The following is a 25698-nucleotide window of genomic DNA, read 5'->3' on the forward strand; positions in this document are numbered from 1 at the left end:
TTACATTCAAAGTGCAATAATTTAGAGATATGCTCTACAATAGCAAAATAATAAACTAACAAGACATCAGCTGGTTTTCTCTTCAGCAAGTTTTAGACGAAGATGGAATTATCGGTATGTTTGGTATGTATTTACGAGATCAAAGTACCAAGGAACAAACATCGACTGGAACGCAACCTGAATTTGAAACTCAGAAAGTCAACACAACCAAGATAAAAATACAGCAGGCATGTTGAACAAAACAGGCAATTGCGTTGGTGATTATTGTTCTAATGTTACTAATGAAAACATTTGTCTTTTGGCCGTTGCATCATGCTATAATAAATACCACTGTATAATTTGCTGTGAGTAACAGTCGCAGTAAATTGTTAAAGTTAACATACTTTGCTACTGTGGTGCTGACAGTTAAATACGGCAAATGCTGAAAACTATTTCATCTTTTCATGCTGTGAAGACAATTATTTCACAAAATACATTCAAATATAATGTATTTTATTTATTTTCTGTTAAAAGATCACACACACACACACACACACACACACACGCCTACATGCACGTGTAGATACAAATCTTCATGTCAGCCACTTTAACCAGTAAAGGTTGATGTAAGAATATTCTGCAAATGAACTATGAAAAAAGACCTCAAGCTAAGAATTAATATGGCAGAAACTATGAAGCATGAATTACTGAAATATATTTTTACTCAAGTAAAAGTAATTACTATTTACCTAGGAAATTACTCAAAGTGAGAGTAAAAAAACATTTGGTAAAAAGGCCTATTCAAGTACTAAGTAACTGACGAGAACACCTGATTTAATACTTTAAAATAAAATCAGGGAGACAAAAAGTATTATGGCAGAAACTATGAAGTAGTTTCATCATATTTATGTGCAAACTTTAGTATTTTAAAGACGAAAATGAAAAAAAACTTTTTCAAATAATTTATTCAATGTAACACAGATTAAAGTATTTCCACTGACAACATAGTGTTTAGTGCATCTTTTTGACGCTACAATATCTCAGAAAAGTTTTACTCAAGTAAGACGAGTGCTACTTCATAGTAGTATTATTCAAGCAAAAGTAAAAAGTATTTTTCCAAATTGTTACCGAAGTAAATGGAACAAAGTAAAAGTTATTAGATACTACCTACTTCTACTGAAAACAAAAGGTAAATACCTAAGAACTGTGACAGCTCAAACATCCTGGCTCAGCAAAGTCAATTCCAGGTAGCGACGTCAGAGCAGCTGAGCAGGACAACTGATATGTGTGGGTGTGCATGTGTGTGTAAAACAGATCATGTATTACGAGAACACATAATCTGTTATTCCCGTACAGAACGACGATACGGTAAACTAGAACTACTTTACCTTGATTTCAACAAGAGTCGACATGTAGAAATGAAACAGAAACATGGTCAGTTTCACAGAAAACTACCTGCTGTCATAAACTTTTTGCTCAGTCTGTGGTCCAGCCTCAAAGCTGGATTTCAGGTTGAACGACTGACTGAAAATCTGTCGACATCCCTGCAGCAGCAGCCTGAACAGATTGAAGTTCTTGAAAACATGGTAAGGTACATAACAAAGAGAGAGGGGAAAAAAAACCATCAGCTTAAAAATTTGTTGCTTTGAGACATTTTTCATCGTATCTGAGCGGCAGATAAGAGTCACGTGTCCATAGCAGCCCACAATGATGGCGAAAGGGATGCAGAATCCAAAGAACGTCCAGCTGAGGCTGAAAGCTAAAGTATGTTAACGTAACATCTTAACTATTGACTATAATGTTTCCCACAATCAAGTGTTTAGTACTGAAGAACATGTTTGTCTTTGTTAATGCCTCATGCAGCTGACATCCTTATTTAATCACATTTAACTGTAGATAATGCTAACTCTAAATGAATACACTTTAAACAAGACAAATTCAATAATAGTACTGTGTTTGTTACAACTGCCTTATTATATTTTTAAAAATGAACTTTTTTTTATTTTTTGAAGTTGCAGTCATGATAAAACTGTCTTATTTTGGCAAACTATCTGTAAATAAGTAGAAAGTTGTGCAGTAAATGCTTTCCCCATCTGTTAGCTACAAACAATACATACCAAAAAGTAAAAAGCAGGCAGTACTTTGTTCAGATAATTTATTATCTAATGCACAGCTGGTTTTATTCATTTTAATTTTGACTCCTAAACAAGTAGGTTCAACTCCTGTCCTCTCAGGTGAAACTCATTTGCAAGGGAGAATAGTTTCGCTTAATTTCTTATTTAATTCTTAATTTTCTAGAATCTCTGAAAGTAAACAAGTTAACAAAATAAAAGCATAGAGAATGGACCAAAAAATTTCACTCAGTTTAAAAAGAAGTAAATCATAAAGCACTTTCAGCTTCTTTCTCAGTCTGTGGTACTGACTCAGAGCTGGATTTCAGCTTGAAACAACTGAACATCTGTTGCAGCAGCTGCCTGACCTGAGCACCCACATCCTCAGAAACACACAGATAAACCAGTGGGTTAACAGCACTATTCAGGCTCACAAGACCAAAACTTATATGACGCGATTTCAAGACTACATTGTTCCACGTGGTACGTTTGTCCCACTTAGTCAGAACCCTGGAATACAGATTGAGGTTCTTGAAAACATGGAAGGGTGCATAACAAAAAGAGAATATAAGAATCAAAAAAACCAACAGCTTTAAGATTTGCTGTTTCTGGTTCTTTTTCATCATATTTGAGCGGCAGACAACAACAATCACATGTCCATAGCAGCCCACAATGACGATGAAAGGGATGCAGAATCCGATGAACGTCCAGCAGAGGCTGTAGTCCAGGTACTCCTCAACATTTTCCCAATCAGTTGTATCATAACACGCTCCAGAGTTCACTGAATGTTTGGGGAATGACATATCTGGAAAACTTATGACACTCGCCAGAATCCACATCACAACAGAGATGACCACAGAGTGAGTCATAGTTAATCTCCCCATCACTTTGACTGGATGGACGATGGACAGGTACCGGTACACACTGATACATGTGAGGAATCCAATGCTGCCGTATAAATTCAAGTTGAAGCAGAATCTTGTTACCTTGCAGAATCCGTCTCCAAAGGTCCATTTATTCTTGTTAATGTAGTACACAATCAGAAAGGGGTGAGTTAGCAGATACAACATGTCTGCTACTCCAAGGTTAAGAACAAGGATGTTAATAATCCTAAGTTTCTTCCAGTTGTGCACCAAACACTTCATTCCACATAAATTCAGGACCAATCCAACAACAAAAACCAAGATGTAGAGAGCAGTCAGGAATGTATCTACAGATTCTTTCTTATCCAGTTTAGTAATGTTGGCTGTATTCATTTTGGCTTCCAGAAACAAGTCCCGTCTGTCCTTCTCTTCTGAGGCTCCGCTCACCAAATAAGGATAGGATGTAGGAAAACAAGCTGGCTTCGTCTTTGAACACCAGTGAGGCTGCAGACAAGCCCAACAGCCTTTCTGTTAAAGGCAGCGTAATACTGCAGAAAGTACCTGAACTCTAAGAGGGCGTAAACTTTAATTCCCAGAAGATAAGTCCAGTTTCACAACCTCAGTATGGCTTCCAGCCCAAAATTTTAACAGCTCATGCTGCTTCCAGAAAACAGCTGAGATATAAAAGAAAGACAAAAAAAAAAAAATCAATGAATGATAAGTCATTTTCAGATGTCTTAAAAAAAATCTGAATTTTTGACATCAACTTTTCCTGCATTAAAAATTACGGCTTAAAAATCCAAGTATAAGTGAAACATTTGATAATGTGTTTCAGTGTGACACGATGTACATTAAAACATCTTTTGTAAAACCGTGTTTGAATAGATAAAAGACACAGAAATCTATTAACAGCTCATCCTACTAAAAGTAATTAGTCTGGTTACTGAGCATTACAGGCAAATTACACTGATTTTCTAGCAAGCAGTGTGACATCAGAGATCTGACCTACAACAGGAATATAATAAACTAACTACAAATTTGCTGATTTCCCTTTCAATGCCTTACTTCTTGCCTCTCTCCCAAAAGGATACATTTGTGCAGTGAATGACTAATAGTTGCCATGTGAATGTCTGCATTTCGTCCAGGGGCCTCTGGGCTCCATCTCTGATCAGTGCTCTCCTTGTTTGGGCTGTAAGTTTAGGTTGACGGTTTAGTCTTGGCAGGTTTACAGGTGTGTCGTACTCTGTCCATCAGAGCATGAGAAATCTTTTTATAAGCTAAGCCTGTTTTAAACTTCTCCACAGCTTTTTATCTGACCCATCTGGTGTGTTCCTTGGACTTCATCATGCTGTTTGCGCCCCAATATTCTCTTCGCCAACCTCTGAAGCCGTGACAGAGTAGCTGTATTTGTGCTGAGATTAGACTACAAACAAGTGGACTCTGTTCAGACTAGCAGCTGTCAGGAAAATTCGGAAGGTAATTATTTGCGCTCATAAAAGTGGGCTGAATACATCTGAACACTGCACTTTTCAGTTTTTTATTAGCAAAAATGTTTTGAATCATCTATCATTTTCTTTCTGCTGCACAATTGCATACTGTCTTGTGTTACTCTTTGTTGTGATGTAAGAAAATATGGGAAAGTTCAAGTTGTGAGAATACTTTTGTAAGCCACTGTGTAATTTGAACAGACTGCCAACAAAGCACGCTCTCCAGGAAAACTGTTGCCTCTACATGTAAGTAGAAGAACTTGTCTATACATGTAAGGAAAGAAAGAAGAGGAGTTACAAACAGTCGATAGTAGGAGTGCAGCCTGCGTTTACTGTAATGCTGCCCTCTTTAAAAGGCTGGAAATGCTGATAAGAGACGGAGGAAAAACAACACAGCCTTCAGTTACAATTGGCCTGAGTGCAGTGCTCTCCAGAGCGACCTGTGACCTTTTATTAGCAATTGCATCCAACTGTATACATCTCCATTCACAACAGGAAGTAAACAAGAACATCAGTAATAAAACTCAACATCATATGAGGCACTCTGACTGAGAACAAGCAAACTCTTTATGGAAACTACAAGTACCAGTACGTAATGGAAATCTAAGGACATCATGAAGGAGAATCTCCAGCAATTAGTTTGTGACCTTATACATAAATACACCCCAATTATGCAGCAGGACAAAAATCCAAGTTCACAAAGTATGATTATTTTTTTTACTGTCATAATAACAGACCTTTTGAAGTCTAAATACTAAATATAATAAAGAAATTAGAGTATTTATTGTCATATTCTGAGTTAAATCTTGCTAAATCCCTTTCAATGCAGCCACAATGTAAGAAATGTTTAGAGAAGTAATCTTTTACACACAGGATAAGGTTTCTTTCTCTTTCAATACATGAAAGCATCATTTGAAACTTGCATTTTGTTTTTACTCAAGATATTTATTATTATGTGCATTTTTATTATCTCTAGCATCTATGGGAAAGACAAATTAGATGAATACAAAACGCAATGAGCAGAACTTTCACTCAACATGGTCAATTAAAAGAACATGTCATAAAGCACATTCAGCTTCATCCTCAGTGTGTGGTACAGAACAGGATTTCAGCTTGGAACAGCAACTGAACATCTGTTTACATCGCAGCTGCAGCTGGCTGAACTGGGCCTTCATTTCCTCACTAAAATACATGTAAATCAGAGGATTGAGAGCACTGTTCAGGCTCACCAGACCACGACTTACATGACGCAGAGTAAAGACTTCATCATACCACGAGGGGCACGGTGGGTGCTTAAAACCCAGATATTTGGCATAGACGCTGAGGTTCTTGAACACAAGGTAAGGGGTGTAACAAAGCAAGAAGAGAAGAGACAAAACAACCAAAGGTTTTAAGATTTTTCGCTTATGGTTCTTATTCATCATATTTGAGCGGTGGATGACAAGAGCCACATGTCCATAGCAGCCCACAATGATGGCGAAAGGGATGCAGAATCCAAAGATTGTCCAGATGAGGTTGTATATAAAGTATCCCTCGATGTGTGCTTCATCAGTGGCAGGAAGACATTTGTCAGTGTTGTTCCCTGATTGTTTGGGGTAGATTATGTCTGAAAGACTTCCAACACTCACCAGAATCCACACCAGGACAGAGATGACCACAGAGTGAGTCTTAGATAATTTTCTCATCACTCTGATTGGCTGGACGATGGCCAGGTACCGGTACACACTGATACTGGTGATGAATCCGATGCTGCCGTATAAATTCAGTTTAAAGCAGAATCTTGTTACCTTGCAGAAAGGTTCTCCAAAGGTCCATGTAATCTTATTAAAGTAGTACACAATCAGAAAGGGGCGAGTGAGCAAAAACAACAGGTTCGTTAGTCCGAGGTTCAGAAAAAAGATGTTAATAATCCGAAGTTTCTTCCAGTTATTCACCAAGCAAATCAATCCACAAGCATTCAGGATCAATCCAACAGCAAATGTAAAGACGTAAAAAATAGGGAGTACATTGTTATCAGCCAGTAATTCCTCATCCACTGTGTTACAGTTGTGTGTACTCATTTTGCCTTCCAGAAACAAGTCCCGTCTGTTCTTCTCTTCTGACGCTCCGCTCACAAAATAAGGAAGAAAGCAACCTAAATAGCTTCGTCTTTGAATAACAGTTAAGCCACAGACAAGCCCAACAGCCTTTCTGACAAAAGCAGCATAATAGCACAGAAAATACCTGAACTCTAAGAGGGCGTTAACTTTGATTCCAAGAACATGTCTGGTTTCACAACTTAAGTATGGCTTCCAGCCCAAACTTTTAACCAATCATGCTGCTTCCACAAAACGACTAGCACATAAAAGAAAGAGACACAAATAATTGAATGATACGTCATTTTCAGATGCCTTAGGATATCAGAATTTCTGACCAACTTCCCCTGCATTAAAATTTCCAGCTTAAAAATCAGAGTACAAGTGAAGAGTTCAATAATGTGTTTGTGTGCATTCATGACACCCTATTTCTTAATAAATCATTGCCACACAATGTACTTTAAAACCTCTTCCAGCAAAAACTTTGGTGTTGTAATACATAAAACTTGTTAAACCCCATATTATGAAGCCATACCCAAACAAAATTAAAGGGAAGAATGATTCAGGAATTATTATTAAAAGACAAAAATGCAAATCCAGCATAACCCTAGGAGAAGCTGCAACCCAGGGAAAAATGACCAAACCAGTTGTTGGGTTGGGAAGGAAATCACTTTTTGACACCATTTTAATGAAAACATTCTTTGAAAATTGCATTTTGTCTTTACTCAGGATATATTTGTGTTTTACTACATTTTATTATTATGTGTTTGATGATCACAATTTGACTGTGGCAATAAAGAAAGAACAGAAAAAATAGATAAAAAAAAGATAAATACTTTTTCAAAAATCTATAACTTTCACCATGTGTGGATAGGAACAAAAAACAACAATGAATTCAATAAAATGTATTAAAAAGACTTTCATACTTCTCAAATTATTACTCCAGTACAGCAGTGATAGTGAAACTGGTTTTATTTAACTTCTTATGTAAATGTTAATTTTCTAGCTTGCAGCAGAACGAGTTAGACGCATTCAAAGAATGCTGAACTGAACAAAAATTTCACTCAAGACATGGTCAGCTAAAAAAAAAAAAAAAAACATGTCATAAAGCACATTCAGCTTCATCCTCAGTGTGTGGTACAGAACTGGATTTCATCTTGGAGTCGCTGAAATCCAGCTGTTTACATCGCAACAGTAAACAACTGAACATCTGTTTACATCACCGCTGCAGCTGGCTGACCTGGGCCTTCATTTCCTCATTAAAATACATGTAAATCAGAGGATTGAGAGCACTGTTCAGGCTCACCAGACCACGACTTACATGACGCAGAGTAAAGACTTCATCATACCACGAGGGGCACGGTGGGTACTTAAAACCCAGATATTTGGCATAGACGCTGAGGTTCTTGATTTTTGCCAAAAGTGATTTTTTTCTCTCTAAAACAACTGTTGGAAAGATAAAGGTGGGGACTTTTTTGTGTGCCAAAATCACTTTTTTCAAAACTGGACTTAGGCCATTATTTTAAGGAAGGTGACAAAATTCTTACTGTGTTGCATCTTGGGTTGAGAGACCAAATCCTTTTCTTTCAAAGAACAAGTCCATGCATGCCTAAAATCTCCCAAAACATTGTATGAAATGTGTTGTCAACTGTTAAAGTGAACTTTGGGCCACAATTCCTGTCATAATGTGTTGCACAAATTCAACACTAATATTCATTCACCAGTAGAAACAGCACTGTGATATGAGAATGACAGCATCATCAATTATCTCTCTTCAAAAGAAACTAAGGTTTTTGTAGAGATTTGACTACAATATCCAAGGCAAGTCTAGTTTGCATAGTTCATTTAGTTTGTGTCCCATTCTACGTGGTCACGTGCGTGGCCGTCTCACAAACACAAGCTTCCTGTTAGCTAAATACAGCATAATGGAAGTACTGATACAACTTCTACACCTTGAAGCCTGTCTGCTACACAGTCTTAGCTAGACAAATCAATATGCAGTGTTTACTGTATCTGTCATACACTAAAGATTTTATTTTAGCAGAAAAGGTTTTGGACTAAACTGTTACTCGTGTTAGCCCCTCTAGCACCAAGTACAGCTGGTCAATCAACCATCGCTGGGTTCAGGGAATAATAATATTTATTTATTAACCATATGTATTTCTAATAACCCTGAAATAAATATCAAGCCTGGAAACTTGATATCATAACGGACTGAATGTTATGATTTTTTTAACATAATCTTTGCTCGTCTTGCGGGGCGCAGGTGGTTGCCACGGTAACAGGTGTGCTTAAACTACAAAGAGAGAGAGAGTAAAAAGGTAGGAGTGGTATTGAGTTAATCACCTGTTCGGGTTATTTTACCTTTGTTTACCTTTGCTGTGGCTCATTACAGCTGCTGTAGTTTCTAAACGTTGGACTAATTACCTCGTTCGTTTGTGAGTTTACGTCATTCACAACAAACATCAAATACAACAAATAGATTTCATAAAATTTTAACAAACAAATTGCTGCTACCGCGGTTATTATGTGAAATTAAATTAATTATATCAACTTCAGAAGATTTGCTTTTACCTTAACAGAGCTGTTTGGTTCCTCCTATCAGTCTGTAGCTTCTCATATTGAGGTCATCAAACCGAATTTCAGATCCACCATAACTGACTGACACCTGCTGGCCTCAGGTTTGCAACCAGCTTGTGACTGAGAAACCAGTAACTAGTGATGGGCTATCTGAAGCCAGGCTTCGAGGCTTGTACCGAGTAATAAGGGGGCGTGTCCGATGAAGCCCCGCTTCGAGGCTTGTGTAGTCTTGTTGAAAACCACGTGACTGGCAACAAACGAGGCCTCGTGTAACCTTCTTGTTGGTTGTCACCTAATGTGTTATGAACATAAACAATGTGACTCCACACAACTGGTCCACAGCTCCACCAGCGCTCCTCAGAACTCTGGTTTTTATTTTTTATTTTTAGGTGTGATCGTATAGATTTTAAACAATAACACAGTTAACAGTTCCTCGGAACAAAACATTCTTATTCTTCACGTCAAACAGTAAAATAACTGATAATAACAATAAAGCAACTGCCATAGCAGTTACATTCACAAAACGATTTATTTATTTATTTTCCTAAATATATATATATATATATTGAACTCACCTAATGTGTTATGAACAGAAACAATGTGACTCCACACAACTGGTCCACAGCTGAAAAAAAACAAAAGACGCAGTTAGCGTTGTGACCGGTTGTCAGCCACAAACACCAACTGGCGCTGCTCTCACTCATAGGGTCATATTTTTCCAGTCCAACCACAAGAAAACTTTATAAATTATATTTCTAAATATTAAATAATCTCTCAGTATTTTGTTAATTGTTGAACTAGAAAAATATGACCCTAAATAAAAAAAATTGCAAAGAGCTGCCTCTCTTGCACCTACCTCCACCAGCTCTCCTCAGAACTCTGGTGGGGGAAGCCGAGAGAGCGCCTGAAGGACCCGCTGCGTGCAGTCACTCATCACACCACTAGGTGGCTCCAAACACATAAATCGAAAATCCCATTCCAAACACACACACACACAATTATTATTATTATTTTTATTTTATTTTATTTTTTTTAGCAAAATTCACATACACACTCATACACACGTTTCTCTCTGTTACACTCGCAAAGCCTGGGTCACGTGACTGCTTCATTTTGCGTGTCGGTTTTCAAAATAAAAGCGTGATGAGCCGCTGCTTGATCGCATGAGTGGAGTATTTGTCTTCATAAGTGGCCGAAATAAAAGGAACCTTTTATAGTTCATGTGTATTAATGATTTTGATGATGGAACTCGTCAAAATGTAATGTTTGTTACTAGTTTTCTCAATGGTAGATTATGGTATATTTTGTGACTTTATATTTATGTGTATAATATTATAGGGAATATTCACTCACAAGATTCTTAAATAACAATAATTAAACCTTTCGCTTCCAAAATTCTCACCTTCTTGAAATTTCCTCTATTTCTTTGTTCTGCAAAAATATATCAGTCTTGCACAGCAGAAACAGACTTAAAGCTGTTGGAAAAGTAAAATTCTGGCTGATGAGTAAAAATATAAGGGATCAGATCAGAGCCAACTAGGAATCCAAGAAAAATTATTTTTGAAGAATTTTAATTTTTCAGGAGGCAAATCAAAACTCAAAAAATACCGTCTGCCCCAACAAGCACTGCACTCCGAGTACACTAAAACACATGTCTATTGTCAAATCAGTCAATGACAGAAGAAAACAGCCACTGTAAACATATACCAGGATTGACTACAAATTATTTTAATAACTAAAAAAAGATTAGTTGAATATAATTTATTTGACTCTCCCGTTACTAAACATGAGTTTGACAAAAACCTTTGTGACAATATTGCATTTACTAATTGTTTTTAAATATGTCTATCAGAGTGACAAGGCCACAGTTTCAACAGCAGATGTCACTAGTGAGAAATGAATGAAGCATCGAGTAATGGAAGATTCATTGCTTCATGAGGGTTCATTTGGCCATCACTACTTCCTCCCACACGATGACATAAACCTCTTAGTTCCTCTGTCCATTGTAGTAGCTGATATATTGTGAAAATCCGGTAGAAATAATGCAGTAATTGAGTCATGTTTACATAGAAACAATGCGCCGCGATGCTTTGTTTGTGAGACTTGCGTTCAAGTCTCGCAAACAGAGACTTGTTTGTGGGCGGAGCTTGGTAAGGTCCATAATATGTGTCTAACAGCTTATGTCCTTTCCACACAGTTGTGTGGACAGCTGTGTGTGTGGACTTGCATTTGATACATTGTAAGGACCATTTTCTCAACACACACTACATCGTGGGAACCTGATTTTTGCGTGTTTTTGGGTTCCAGCCTCTCTTATGCTTGGACATTCCTTTCCAAGCATACTGCTCCTCCAGTCACTAGGACCGGTTTTCCTCAAGTATTTTCTGTCGTAGAGATTATACGGTTTTTTTTCGCAACCATTTTACTGGAAATGAAATGCTATGGAGAATCTGATATTTAATAATTTGTCTATACAAACCACTGCAGTGATCATTCTACGGCCTGATTAATAGAACTGATTACTAAAATGAGCAGCAACAACTTCAAATTTAAGTTGTTGCTGCTCATTTTATGGTTTTAAGTCTTGAAACAATTTCCAAGTTCAATATATTGACTCCCTATTGATTTATATGAACACTACTGCCACCTACTGACTGAAGGTTTGTTTATCAGTCAAGCATGACTGATGAACATAATCAGTTTGAATTATGTTTTAGTTCTCTCCCTGCTAGCAATAACAACCTTTTCAGCATGTCGATGTTCTTCTTAGGCCTTCTAACGAGCCATCATTTGATCCAGGTGCGTTAAACCAGGGAGAGAACTAAAACATGAAGGACTCTGGCCCTCGAGGACCCACTTTGGGCACCACTGCTTTAGCCTGCGAACTGTCAGGACTCTGGGTTTTTGGATTTGGTTTTGCTTTGTCATCTTATTTATTATTATGTTTGATCTCCCTTTAAGTTATCCCTCCATGGTCATTTTATTTTTATTATTTGAGGTTATTTATTGTGGTTATTGTCTTGTTATTGCTTTTCTTATTTCAGCTCTCCTGTAGTGTTTCTAGTAATGTTTATTTCATCACTCTAGGTTCAGTTACTCTTACATGTCTGAGTTTAGGTATACCTTTCTTTAGTGGTTCCAGTTAAGTTATTAAGTCATTCTAGCTCCCACCATAGTGTTTGTAGTTTTCTTATGGCATCACTTTAAATTAATTAGTCTTTTTTGTCTGAATCTATGTCCATCTTTCTTTAACAATTCTAGTTGGGTTATTTCTTTGCTTAGTCCTTCTAGTTAATGTAGCTCTACGTTCCTGAGTTGTTATTGTTAGCCTTGCTTCTGTTTAGGTTTGTTTATGTTTTCCTTCATGTCTTTTTCTCTTCTAGTTTATCAGGTTTCCTTTAGTCTTAGTGTTTCTTTAGTATTAGAAATACTTTCAGCTCCCTTTTATTCCCCAGAATATCTACTTAGCCTTCTTGTGCCGTCATCTCCCCGCCCCTCAGCGAACTCCTGTCCCAACTACTCATTCCTGCAATCTATTATCTCATCTAGCGAGGTCCATTGTTCCGTTTGCTACCTCCCAGCATCTAAGCTCCTCTATCTCAGTCACAACTTACCAGTCTGTCTCATCACTGCTTGTCACTCTACTTGCCATTACCCTTGTTACCCTCGTGTCTCCAGTTTACTTTTGTTTTGGATTTCCTTGTACCTTTGGATTTTGCGAATTGATTTTCTTCATTAAAATATCCACAATATACTACATCTATTTCCTGCTGCGTTTGGGTTTACTCCTCCACCACATTATGACACAAACTTTTCTTCTCTTCAGCAGTTTTAGTTCCTCTTTTGGGTCATTCATCTGCTTCCTTATCAGCACCATCTCCCCTCTCAGAAACTACATGTCAGCAAACAGGGTTAAGCTCTGATCAACTTTACTGAGGTTACAAGTAATTTCTGATTCACAAACACATGATTATTGATGATTCTTCTTCTTCTGATTCTTCTTTTCCTAACGTTTCACATAGTATCATCCTCAACACACATCATTGATCTTTGATTACAGTTACATTTTTATATCATTTGAAATTCATTGTCAAAATCACATCCATAACTTCTTTAGATTCTCCAATTAAGCATCAAAACAACATTAACACGAGTATTAATTCAATTACTTAAAGTGTTTAGACTTCATTCTTTAAAACTTTCTGCAGGATGGAAACGTACTTCCTATTTTTACAGGAAGTCTGCTGTTTCTTTTTCATGGCTTGACAACTCTCTCTCGGCCAATTTTTTATGATTAAATACAAAAAGAAATAGAATTAAAGCAAAATTTTCATGAAACAAAACAGAAAAGCACAATCATAGGGATCTTATTGAAGTTTGATTCTATTGTAGGTCTAGATGTTACTTTATATAATTAATTTTACAGGTAATTTCATGTGTTGTTACTGCTAAACCAAAATGTCCAACATGGGATGATCTCAAGCTACCTTGATAAAATGTAATTATTTATTACAATTTAACTTAAAACACTACTTGCTGTCATAAATCATTTCCACTTCTTGCTCAGCCTGTGGTACCGGCACAGAGCTGGATTTCGACTTGAGACGATGACTGAAAATCTGGTGCCCCCCCCTCAGCAGCTGCCTGAACTGGGAAACCATTTCCTCGTACAGACACAGGTAAACCAGCGGGTTAAGAGCATTGTGCAGGCTCACAAGACCACGGCTCACCTGGCGCGCAATAAAGACTCCAGAATCCCATTGTGGGCATGTTCCCTGCTTACGCAGAACTCTGGAATACAGGCTGAGGTTCTTGAAAATATGGTAGGGTGCATAACAAAGCGAGAAGAGCAGAATCAGTAGAGCCATCAGTTTTAAGATTTGTCGTTTCTGGTCTTTTTTCATCATATTTGAACGGCAGATAACAACAGTCACATGTCCATAGCAGCCTACAATGGTGACAAAAGGGATGCAGAATCCAAAGATTGTCCATGCGATGGTGTAATCCAGGTAACTCTCAAAATGTTCATTAGAGGTGGTGTCAAAGCATTTTGATCCGTTTGGATATGTTTTTGGGTAGAACATGTCTGGAAGACTTTGAACACTCACCAGAATCCAAACTATGGCTGAGATGACCACAGAGTGAGTCGTAGTTAATTTCCCCATTAGTCTCGTTGGATGAACAACCGCCAGGTACCGGTAGACACTTATACAGGTGAGGAACCCGATGCTGCCGTATAAATTCAGGTTGAAGCAGAATCTTGTTACCTTGCAGAATCCTTCTCCAAAGATCCATTTGTTTCCTTGAAGGTAGTACACAATGAGAAAGGGGAGAGTCAGCAGGTACAACATGTCTGCTAGTCCAAGGTTTAGAACAAGAACATTAATACTCCAAAGTTTCTTCCAGTTGTGCAGCAAAGACTTCATTCCCCACACATTCAGGATCAAACCAACGACAAACACCAAGATGTAGAGAGTAGGCAGGATTGTATGTTCAAATAATTTCTTATTGGGTCGAGTGCAGGTGGATGTATTCATTTTGTCTTCCAGATCCAAGTCAGTTCAGCTCTTCTCTCCGCTGAGGCTCTGCTTGCAAAATGAAGATGAAGCAGACGAAAACAACTTAACTTCCTCCTTGAATTCAAGCTTAGCTATGACCAAACTACCAGTTTAAATAAAAATGACCACAATACCCTTTCCTGTCAAACGTTTAATTAGCAGGTTGCACTTTATTGAAAGTCCTAATGGACAACTGCAGTGAAACTGGCAATAAGACTGAAACATATGGTGAGGATAGCTTACCAATAAATTTATTATTTAATAAAGTCCCCGCCTCTCTGACCACTTGCCTGTCCAAGCAAACTCCTCCTCCAGCCACTAGGACCAGTATTTCTCAATTATTTTCTGTCATCCATTTATTTCACAACCATTTTGCTCCTTGAAATGAAATGGTATAGAGATCTCATATTTAATAATTTGTCTATGCAATGATCATTCTATGACCTCATTGATAGAACAGATTGTTAAAATGAGCAGCAACAACTTCAAATTCAAGTTGTTGCTGCTCATTTTATAATTTTAAGTCTTGAAACAATTTCCAAGTTCAATATATTAACTAGTGATTAATTTGATCACTGCTGCCACCTGGTGCTTATCAGGTTTGTTTATCAGTCAAACATGACTGATGAACATAATTAGTTTGAATTAAAATGCTTAGTCTGTTCTGATTGGTTGCTGCCTTCCTAATTTAAGTTAAATGTTGGTTAAATGGTAAATGGAGTAAAGTTATATAGTGCTTTTCCAGTCATTTTGACCACTCAAAACATATTTCATTCATATACACCTCTAAAAATAATTTCAGTCTTTTTTGTGTCCTGGACTTTGAACTGATTATAATGTGATTATAAAAAGTAAGTAGCCTATATCTTATTTGATGGCGTTGTGAAGGATCTTGATTTTGGATAAGGGAGCTCTGGGCCAAAAAACAGTTGAGAACTCTTCATCTATTTATTGAAATATTTTGTGTTTATTAAAACATTGAACCAGTGCATAAATTGGTGACAGAGCATTTTGTATATAATTTAAATAACGTCTCAACTTTAAACACCTTTTTAGACAATTTCTGTGTTTCCTGTGTGTCTTTAAATGCAATCATAGATATTCTGATAACCAGCTTGTAACAGCTCTCTTTCACTCAGCCTCTGTATCTTGTACTGCAAATACACAAAATCGTACCCAGCATTTTTGTGTCTTCTCTAATTTAGTTTTTTTTTTTTCCAAATGCACTAACGTACAAGTAACTTTTTAGCAAGATATGCAAGTTCCAGCCATTCACCATCACTGCTGAGGGATCACGACTGTCCCTTAACATTAGCATCTCCCTCAATGACAAGCCTTTTTTTTCTGGTTAAAAATGTGAACTTTTTGGACACAACAACATGAAAGCTGTTTTGAGGCGTGGTATTCAAACCAAAGAACAATACGTATGCTGGTTAATTATGGTGGTAGTGTCGTTTCTTGGGTTTTATTGCAACTGACTCATTAGCTCATCCGCAGGTTAAAATCCGACGTAAACATTCATATACTGAATGTTTTAGTTCAACATATGAACTAAAACAAAAGATATAAGTCCATCCAGAAAATAAATGGTTTAAACAACCAATAAAAGTGGCATTCAAATAATGTGGGCATTGAAACCCAAGACGGAAACGTGAAAACCTTCTTGTTGAAGCTTCAAAGATACAACAGGATGTGGCAAGTTTTCTTAAACCACACACTTATCTTTATTGGAACATGGGTGTGTCTATTACACAGCTATCAACTCAAACTTTCTGAAAATGGAAGTTTATTCACATTTTTATTTTTATTTCAAGTATAAATAAAATAGGACAAAGACCACAAATGAAAACATAGTCATATTTATAAACATGAATATGAAATCAAAGATTAATTTGAAGCCTTTTCATGGTGGACTGATTATGCACAGTAAAACTTTTGTTTTAACTAACATTTTAACTGCAAACACTTGAATTTGTTGTGGATTTCCTCTCGTTCTGAGAGGATCCAATGTACCAGCAGGAACAATAACCAATTCTAGTAGATGTAAATTTTGGTACATAGAACAAATAACTTACAGATGTGATGTAATGTTTATGACAAAACAGCATAAAACCAGCTAATACATTCTTTTATAATATAAGGAATTCTTTTAACATCTTATTTAGACTCCGGTTTAAATTTCTGGCGTTCAGCATAGTCTATGCAAAACTAATCTTGAATGTGAAGCCTAGGTTGGTTTTTAAGAGTGTAGTTCACTAAAGACATGCTTAATATAATTATTTTCTTATCTTGCGTGTAAACTAACCAACATGGTTTCCTGGAAAAATTCACCATGAACTTTATAAACCACACATTTTTCTTTTTTTGGAACATGGGTGTGTCTATTGCACAGCTATCAACTCAAACTTTCTGAACATGAAAGTTTGTTCGCATTTTTATTTCAAATATAAATAAAATAGGACAAAGATCAAGAATTCACATGTAGTCATATTTATAAACATAGTTTATAGGATTAATTTGAAACCTTTTCATGTTGGACTGATTATGCACAGTAAAACATTTATTTATTTTTTTTACTATAAACACTTGAATTTGTTGTGGATTTCCTCTCATTCTGAGAAGGTCTAATTTACAGCAGCAAAAATAACCTCAGCATGATGCTACCACCACCATGCTTAACAACTTTTTTCTTCAATACAATGGTGAAAATAAAAATATAAGGGAAAAATGTTAAAAAGAAAAGTTTTAATGTGAGTTTTGTTGTTATACATGCAATTGTAGTAGATGTAATGAAACAAATATATTCCAGACAAAAAAAATAGTCTATTTGGTATGTAATGTTTCTGACAAAACCACATAAAACCAGCCAATACATTCTTTAATAATATAATAAATTTTTTTTACATCTTATTTAGACTTCAATTTAAATTTCTATGATGTTCAGCATAGTCTACGCAAAACTAATCTTGTATGTGGAGCTTAGGTTGCTTTTTAACAGTGTGATTCACTAAAGACATGCTTGATATTATTATTAAGCATGACTTTAAACTAACCAACATGGTTTCCTGAAAAAATTTATAATAAACTTTATAAAACAGGAAGTATGCAGTGTTCATACAAAAACAAAGATACACTTCGTCAGTAGGAAGAAATGGTGTGGAAGGTTGGAAGAACTGCGGTCATCATTTTGGATGAAAAGCCTTTTAATGAACTATAAACCAGCAAAAGTATTTTATTCTCTGAACTTTCAAAAACTTTATATTTTTTTACAATGAATGGGTTAAAAAGAGGTTGCATATTGAAATTGATTTCACCATTTTGACATCACATTATTTGTTACAATTTATCTCATGACAAAACACTACTTGCTGTCATAAATCATTTCCACTTCTTGCTCAGCCTGTGGTACCGGCACGGAGCTGGATTTCGACTTGAAACGACGAATGAAAATCTGGTGCCCCCCCCTCAGCAGCTGCCTGAACTGAGAAACCATTTCCTCATGTAGACACAGGTAAACCAGTGGGTTAAGAGCATTGTGCAAGCTCACAAGACCACGGCTCACCTGGCGCGCAATAAAGACTCCAGAATCCCATTGTGGGCATGTTCCCTGCTTACGCAGAACTCTGGAATACAGGCTGAGGTTCTTGAAAATATGATAGGGTGCATAACAAAGCGAGAAGAGAAGAATCAGTAGAGCCATCAGTTTTAAGATTTGTCGTTTCTGGTCTTTTTTCATCATATTTGAACGGCAGATAACAACAGTCACATGTCCATAGCAGCCTACAATGGTGACAAAAGGGATGCAGAATCCAAAGATTGTCCATGCGATGGTGTAATCCAGGTAACTATTAATATGTTCATTAGAGGTGGTGTCAAAGCATTTTGATCCGTTTGGATATGTTTTTGGGTAGAACATGTCTGGAAGACTTTGAACACTCACCAGAATCCAAACTATGGCTGAGATGACCACAGAGTGAGTCGTAGTTAATTTCCCCAACGTTCTCATTGGATGGACGATGGACAGGTACCTGTACACACTTATACAGGTGAGGAACCCGATGCTGCCGTATAAATTCAGGTTGAAGCAGAATCTTGTTACCTTGCAGAATCCATCTCCAAAGATCCATTTGTTTCCTTGAAGGTAGTACACAATGAGAAAGGGGAGAGTCAGCAGGTACAACATGTCTGCTAGTCCAAGGTTTAGAACCAGAATGTTAATGTGCCGAAGTTTCTTCCAGTTGTGCAGCAAAGACTTCATTCCCCACACATTCAGGACCAATCCAATAAGAGACACCGAAATATAAAGAGCAGGCAGGACTGTATGTTCAAATAATTTCTTATTGGGTCTAGTGCAGGTGGATGTATTCATTTTGCCTCCCTGAAACAAATTAGTTCAGTTCTTCTCCTTTGAGGTTCTGCTCACAAAATGACGGTGGAGTCGACGAAGCAACTTAAATAACTTCCTCTTTAAACTCACATTCAGCTGTAGCTAAATTTATCAGCTCAAATAAAAACAACCACAAGACCCTTTCCGCAGGGCTCTTCCTGTCAAGAATTGTAAGATATCAAGATATCTTTTTATAGCATAACCTACAAGCCTTTTTGCAAACATTCATGTTAGATAAAGCTGATAAATAAACCAAAATGAATACCTAAGAACTCACATAGGTAACCTAATGCACATCTGCAGTGAAACTGACAATAAAACTGAAACACATGCTAAGAATAATTGACCAATAGGGTCTCAGTCTCACAATGTTTCACAAAGAGAAAATTAAATAAAATGTAGTCAGGGTTATGGAGGTTGATGAGGCAGCTCATAAAACGCCTGGATTGAGACAAACTGCCTCAAAGTTTTCGTGTGCCGTTATTCACAACATATCTGTTCAAACAAACCAGCGTGATCAGCTATCTGCTATGTAGATCACATTCTTGTGATATATTATAGTAGCTACAGCAAAAACGTTAGCAGGATCTGACACTTTTAGCAGGAGCTAACGCAAAATCTAAATTTCCCCCTTTTGGTTAAAACTGAAAAGGCTAAATGTTACTTCCTGCACATTAATTATTATTATTAAGTAGGATCTAGCAAGTCATCTACCCAGAATACATTGCAACATAAATAGCAATGGAGATGCATGTGTGACAATATTCTACCAAATAAAAACTAAACAACCTACAATATTTTCATTGTGTTTACAGCAGAAATAAATGTTGGGCTTTGCCCTTTAAGGTTATCACTAGCGGATTTATCCCTTCATGCACATTAAAACAACAAGCACTAGATAAGAACTTAAAAGGAGAAGATGTGCAGTGCTAGCAGAATCTGCCCATGTTCAGTCTACCAGACATACATCCTGGATGACGAGCCTTTTTCTCCCTGCTTGAAGGGATTCCTTGTTGTGAATAATTACTCAGTGGACATCTTTGATGTCAAGCAATAGCTTGTGTAGACAATAGGCTTGCTGGTTAGCCCCTGACCAAACCCCTCAGTGTTATTACTAGAAACATAGTGACATTTGGTTAAGTATGAAACAGGCTTTTAATGCCGAAAAAAGATTACATGTTACAAGCCATGCAAGTCATACAAATGGAAGAGATAAAGAGTGACATTCACTGCGCTCGCGTCACTATGCAGGGTCACAAACACCACTTTTCTTGCAGCATTAGGCGCAGCCTGATCAAATTAAAGTCGGACGTTTTCTCTGCAGCCGAAGCATCTCTGTGTTTGTGGATGACAATGGATTTTTCCCGCTATTGAGAGAACATTTCTGAAAATAAATAGTAAAGTTTTTTCTAACTTTACCATCAGACAAACAAGTGTCTGTTGAAAAGAAATATTCTTGCCCATAATTTGGTAGTTAGAGGCCGCAGTTCCACCCTCCTCCTTACCACGGGCGCAGTGTCCTAACAACATGGAGGCAGAGGCACTGAGAATCGGTTCAGTCATTATTAGACCAAGGGTAGCCAGACTAATTTATTTTTCTATATTGTTACCTAAATACTATTGTTGAATGCACAAGCATTATTAAAAGGGCACGTGGGACATCAAGAATAAAGGGGGCAGGGGTTCAAGCACCCCTCAGCCCCTGCACGCCAACCCCCTCCCACTACTTGCTTGGAACTGATCAGTTCCAGTTATGACAACAAACTAACTGCTGTCATAAAGCACTTTCAGCTTCTTGCTCAGCCTGAGGTACCGGCAGAGAGCCGGATTTCATCTCGAACCGACGACTGACCATCTGATGACATCTCTGCAGCAGCTGCCTGAACTGGGAAACCATTTCCTCGTACAGACACAGGTAAACCAGCGGGTTAAGAGCATTGTGCAGGCTCACAAGACCACGGCTCACCTGGCGGGCAATAAAAACTCCAGAATCCCATTTGGGGCATGTTCTCTGCTTAATCAGGACTCTGGAATACAGGCTGATGTTCTTGAAAATATGATAGGGTGCATAACAAAGCGAGAAGAGCAGAATCAGTAGAGCCATCAGTTTTAAGATTTGTCGTTTCTGGTCTTTTTTAATCATATTTGAACGGCAGATAACAACAGTCACATGTCCATAGCAGCCTACAATGGTGACAAAAGGGATCCAGAATCCAAAGATTGTCCATACGATGGTGTAATCCAGGTAACTACTAATATTTTCATAGGAGGTGGTGTCAAAGCATTTTGATCCGTTTGGATATGTTTTTGGGTAGAACATGTCTGGAAGACTGTGAACACTCACCAGAATCCAAACTATGGCTGAGATGACCACAGAGTGGATTGTAGTTAATCTCCCCCTCGTTCTGATTGGGTGGACAACAGCCAGGTACCGGTAGACACTTATACAGGTGAGGAACCCGATGCTGCCGTATAGATTCAGGTTGTAGCAGAATCTTGTTACCTTGCAGAATCTGTCTCCAAACATCCATTTGTTTCCTTTAAGGCGATACACGATGAGAAAGGGGAGAGTCAGCAGGTACATAATGTCTGCTAGTCCAAGGTTAAGAACAAAAATGTTAATGTGCTGAAATTTCTTCCAGTTGTGCAACAAAGACTTCATTCCCCACACATTCAGGACCAATCCAATAACAAATACTGAGATGTAAAGAGCAGGCAGGACTCTATGTTCAAATAAGTCCTTATCCGGGGGAGAACAGTTGATTTTATTCATTTTGTTTTCCAGAAACAAGTTAGTTCAGTTTTTCTCCTCAGTTCTGCTCACTAAAAGAATTTAAATAATTTGCTCCTTTAACTCAAACTTAGCTGCAACCAAATTTATCAGTTCAAATAAAAACAACCACAAGACCTTTTCCTCTGGGCTTTTCCTGTCAGAAATTGTAGGTATGTCTTTTCATGAAGGGTTGCAAGACTTCATTATTTTTTAAAGTCAAAAGTCGAGTCTATGTCGACTATTTGCAGTGACATCATAGCAACATACGCGAAAATACGTCACAGCAAATTACAGACAAATATTGACAAACAAAAAATGCAAGTACGAAGTCTACTATGCAGAATTAAACATCCGAAGCAGGTGTAAGAGCCAAATTGTTACACACAATTATGGATTTGAAATATCATTAAATAAATTTATTATGTTCGGATCTCGTTTAATTAGTTAAATCAGCAGGATGTTCCGCTGCGGGACGAACCGTCATGAAGACTGCGGCAGGGCAGAGGTCGGCTCTATCAGTTCATCAGAATGCAGCTTGAACTTGTTTTCCAGATGTGGTCAAACAGTATTTTTATAAGGACTTAAAACTGCCAGAATAAAAGCTTCAACATGCACAGTGAAATATTTTATTGTTACTTAGGACATCCTTCAAGACACGGCATTGTACAGCTTTACAGAAATTTCTCCTTTTCTTTTAGTAAATACAATTTTTCAGTTAAATTAAACTAAAATAAGATAAGAACAAGGATATTAAAAACAAAATCTCTGTATATTAAAAGTTTAGCAGGACCGGGGTGACCCCTTAAGAAGTTTTGGAGCCGTCCCGTTCTTCCAAACAGAGCTGGTGCTCAGAGAGGATCCCCACCCTGAAACTCCTTCCCTCCTGCCTCACCCGGAGAGCCAGGCCGCCGCTGCTGGGACCTCTGTCCGTGGAGCGCTGGCTCCTTCGTCCAAAGAGGCGCAGGTGATTCTTCTTCGTGGCTGTGTCCTTGGCGCGCCACCTGCAGCTCCGGATGTTTTTCTATTCGCTGCCGCCATTCGGATCACAGCCAGGGGATGGATCTGCCTGCGCCTGCTCACCAGCAAGTTTCTGGAGGTCCATACGGCGTCTTTGATGGTGGCTAGGGTGAGCCATTTTCGCCATTTTCCGGTGGCTCACCCCATACAGCTGTAGCTGTGCATTGAGGACCTCCCTTTCCCCACAGCAGCGCTGCAGTCCCACAGCAGGTGCCTCACCGACTCCGGTGCGCCACAACCGGGTCTGGGGCAGATGGACGTCGCGGACATGCCGCGGGAGTGCATAACGGCTCTGACCGGGAGGATTCCATGAGCCACCATCCATGACAGGTCCTGGAGTCTGTTTGGAAGGAGAGGATGGCTCACGTTGCGCCAAACTGTGATGGCGTCTCCGTACAGGACAGGAGGCCGCGCACTGGAGTCACTGGTTCCCGGTCCTGCACAACAGAAATAATAAAACGATGATTAGTTAAAATCTTGCGCTCTTCTCCTTCCAGTTTAAAATGTTCTAAAAATTTCAACATGCACGGTGACGCTGACCAATTGGACGGATGAAAAGCCGGACATTATGCCGCATGGGCTAACTACTGCGCCAGGCAAAGCCTCTGTTCCGGTAGCCTTTGCTTACGTTTGCAGAACCACTTTGGTAAATTCTTTAAATTTTTATACAATATACAAACTTTTTATACATCTTCTTAGAGAAATCAGTTTTGTCACATAATTGCTACTAGCGGAGTAAGTCACTGAAGAGTAAAACGTCGACTAGTCCACTAGTAGACCAGTTGGTGAAACCCATTTTAAAGCTAATCTGGCCTCATTCCACATTCCTTGAAATGAAGCTTGATTCTTAAACTCATATTTCCACTGAACTGTGGATTATTTGTAATTTGTTTTATTGGTATTTGTTGTATTTTACTTTAAATAATTTAGTTTTCCTTTCATTTATCCCTTTCATTTAGTTGTATGTTGCAAATCTAGTCAGTTTGTTGGCTCAAGTATTTTTTGTTAATAAATTCCAACATTTTGGAGAAAAATGGTGTTTATTCTGTATATGTGTGAAGTTTGAGAATAACAGTGTGAGTTCATTCTTTCACCCACTTCCCAAGACAGGTATTTAGGTCACGCCCATTTCTACAGAAAAATAACTTGTCTTCAACTTGTTGGTTTCAGTAAATCTTTAACCTTGAACACACTTGGATTTTGTAGCAGGCAATGAATCCTGCAGGCAACCCAACCCAGCTTTAACATCTGGAAAAAAAGGAATATAACAGAGAATTTAGAGTAGTAAATATAAATTACTGGTATTTGAATAGCGCTTTATCAAGTCCAGAGTCATTCATAAAATCATTCATAAAAACTGGAATATGTTTAGTCTGAATGTTGTTGCATTATATTACAGTGTGTATTCATAATGAACATTCGAATGAAAGAATAAATGTGTATGGGTATAATTTTGATCATGTGTGGATGAATATAAACAAAAAACTTATTCAACCAAAAGTGTTCAAAAGAGACTTTCTCCATTCCCACATTATATTATCTCCTATTGCAGCAGGGACAGTTTGATTAAATAATCAAGAAGATGGAAGAATACAAAGTGAAAAGAACATCACAACGATTTCCGTCATGACAGTCACCAAAAAACAGACCTTCTCTTAAAAAGAACTGGCAGCTTCTTCCTCACTCTGTGACACCGGCGAAGTACTGGATCTGGACTTGAGCAAACGTCTGAAAGGCTGTGAACCTTGATACAACAGCTGCTTCATCTGAAGACTCATATCCTTATTTACATTTAAGTAAACCAGGGGGTTCAGAGCACTGTTCAGGCTCACGAGACCGCGACTTGCCTGATGTGCAATGAAAACTTCAGAATTCCACGTGGGGCAAATCTCCCTGGTAAACTGAACTCTGGAATACAGGTTGAGGTTCCTGAAAACATGGTAGGGCGCATAACAAAGTGAGAAGAGAAGAAGCAATAAAACCATCAGTTTTAAGATTTGTTGTTTCCGATTCTTCTTCACCGTTTTTGAGCGGCAGACAACAAGAGTCACGTGTCCATAGCAGCCCACGGTGACGACGAACGGGATAAAGAACCCAATGAACGTCCAGCTGAGGCTGTAGTGCAGGTATTTCTCCACATTTTTCAAATCAGTTGTATCATAACATTGTCCAGTCATGTTCTCTGAATGTTTGGGGAACATCATGTCTGGAATACTTTGAGCACTTACAGAAATCCACACCAGGACTGAGATGACTACAGAGTGAGTTGAAGTCAGCCTCCCCTTTACTCTCATTGGATGGACAATGCCCAGGTATCGGTACGCACTTATACAGGTGAGGAATCCGATGCTGCCGTATAAATTCAGTTTAAAACAGAATCTTGTCATCTTGCAGAAAGGTTCTCCAAAGATCCATTTGCTTTCGTTGAGATAGTACACAATCAGAAAGGGGAGAGTCAGCAGATACAACATGTCTGCTAGTCCAAGGTTAAGAACAAGAATGTTAATAATCCGAAGTTTCTTCCAGTTGTGCAGCAAAGATTTAATTCCCCAGACATTCAGCAGCAGTCCGACAACAAATACAAAAATGTAAAGAGCAGACAGAATTTTATGTTCAAATAAGTCCTTATGTCTGGTTACGCAGTTGGTTGTATTCATTTTGTCTTCCAGAAGAAAGTCGGTTCTGCCTTTCTCCTCTGAGGTGCTGCTCAAGTGAATGAAAGCAACCTGAATGACTTCGTTCTTGAATTTCTGTCAAGCCGTAAACTAAACACCCTTTGTGAGGTAAGTGTCATGTCATTACATGCATAGCTTTGAGCAGGTTTGAAGTTGCAGGTAAAATACCAGAACTTTGTTTGGGCAAAAATGG

General features: G+C 38.0%; 6 protein-coding genes across 10 annotated transcripts in view; all 6 read right to left on the reverse strand.

Moving 5' to 3' along the window:
* Positions 1 to 9714, reverse strand: part of LOC122835012 (6-phosphofructo-2-kinase/fructose-2,6-bisphosphatase-like) — an 80708-nt gene extending 70994 nt beyond the window's left edge. The window contains exon 1 of the mRNA XM_044123717.1: positions 9671 to 9714. The gene's annotated coding sequence lies outside the window, so the exon portion shown is untranslated. The remainder of the gene's footprint in view (positions 1 to 9670) is intronic.
* On the reverse strand, positions 1008 to 3514 carry LOC122835091 (P2Y purinoceptor 1-like). The gene has a single exon (XM_044123837.1). The coding sequence runs from the start codon at positions 3344 to 3346 to the stop codon at positions 2360 to 2362; it is 987 nt and encodes a 328-aa protein (XP_043979772.1). The 5' UTR covers positions 3347 to 3514; the 3' UTR covers positions 1008 to 2359.
* LOC122835113 (P2Y purinoceptor 1-like) lies at positions 5149 to 6716 on the reverse strand. Its single transcript, XM_044123872.1, has one exon. The coding sequence runs from the start codon at positions 6498 to 6500 to the stop codon at positions 5499 to 5501; it is 1002 nt and encodes a 333-aa protein (XP_043979807.1). The 5' UTR covers positions 6501 to 6716; the 3' UTR covers positions 5149 to 5498.
* A 2223-nt stretch (positions 9715 to 11937) lies between the features above and the next one.
* Positions 11938 to 14856, reverse strand: LOC122835108 (P2Y purinoceptor 1-like). Its single transcript, XM_044123863.1, has one exon. The coding sequence runs from the start codon at positions 14630 to 14632 to the stop codon at positions 13625 to 13627; it is 1008 nt and encodes a 335-aa protein (XP_043979798.1). The 5' UTR covers positions 14633 to 14856; the 3' UTR covers positions 11938 to 13624.
* Positions 14316 to 22026, reverse strand: LOC122835050 (P2Y purinoceptor 1-like). 4 transcript variants are annotated; one of them, XM_044123786.1, is made up of 4 exons: positions 21385 to 22026; positions 18753 to 18787; positions 18594 to 18681; positions 14316 to 14397 (listed from the first exon to the last, which is right to left on the reverse strand). In XM_044123786.1, exons 1-4 carry the CDS (start codon positions 21811 to 21813, stop codon positions 14359 to 14361), a joined length of 591 nt encoding a protein of 196 aa, XP_043979721.1. In that variant the 5' UTR covers positions 21814 to 22026; the 3' UTR covers positions 14316 to 14358. The 4 variants fall into 4 exon arrangements, with proteins under 4 accessions (XP_043979721.1, XP_043979704.1, XP_043979694.1 ...); XM_044123769.1 differs by lacking the exon at positions 14316 to 14397 and adding an exon at positions 17780 to 18134 and having other exon boundaries at positions 18216 to 18681; XM_044123777.1 differs by lacking the exon at positions 14316 to 14397 and having other exon boundaries at positions 17782 to 18681; positions 21385 to 21578; positions 21949 to 22006.
* A 1104-nt stretch (positions 22027 to 23130) lies between these two features.
* Positions 23131 to 25541, reverse strand: LOC122835125 (P2Y purinoceptor 1-like). 2 transcript variants are annotated; one of them, XM_044123893.1, is made up of 2 exons: positions 24480 to 25541; positions 23131 to 23267 (listed from the first exon to the last, which is right to left on the reverse strand). In XM_044123893.1, the coding sequence occupies exon 1, from the start codon at positions 25485 to 25487 to the stop codon at positions 24486 to 24488; it is 1002 nt and encodes a 333-aa protein (XP_043979828.1). In that variant the 5' UTR covers positions 25488 to 25541; the 3' UTR covers positions 23131 to 23267; positions 24480 to 24485. The 2 variants fall into 2 exon arrangements, with proteins under 2 accessions (XP_043979828.1, XP_043979835.1); XM_044123900.1 differs by having other exon boundaries at positions 23147 to 23267; positions 24678 to 25541.
* Between the last annotated feature and the right edge of the window lie 157 nt (positions 25542 to 25698).

Source organism: Gambusia affinis, linkage group LG01 (genome assembly GCF_019740435.1).
Source record: "Gambusia affinis linkage group LG01, SWU_Gaff_1.0, whole genome shotgun sequence".
NCBI lineage: Eukaryota > Metazoa > Chordata > Actinopteri > Cyprinodontiformes > Poeciliidae > Gambusia > Gambusia affinis.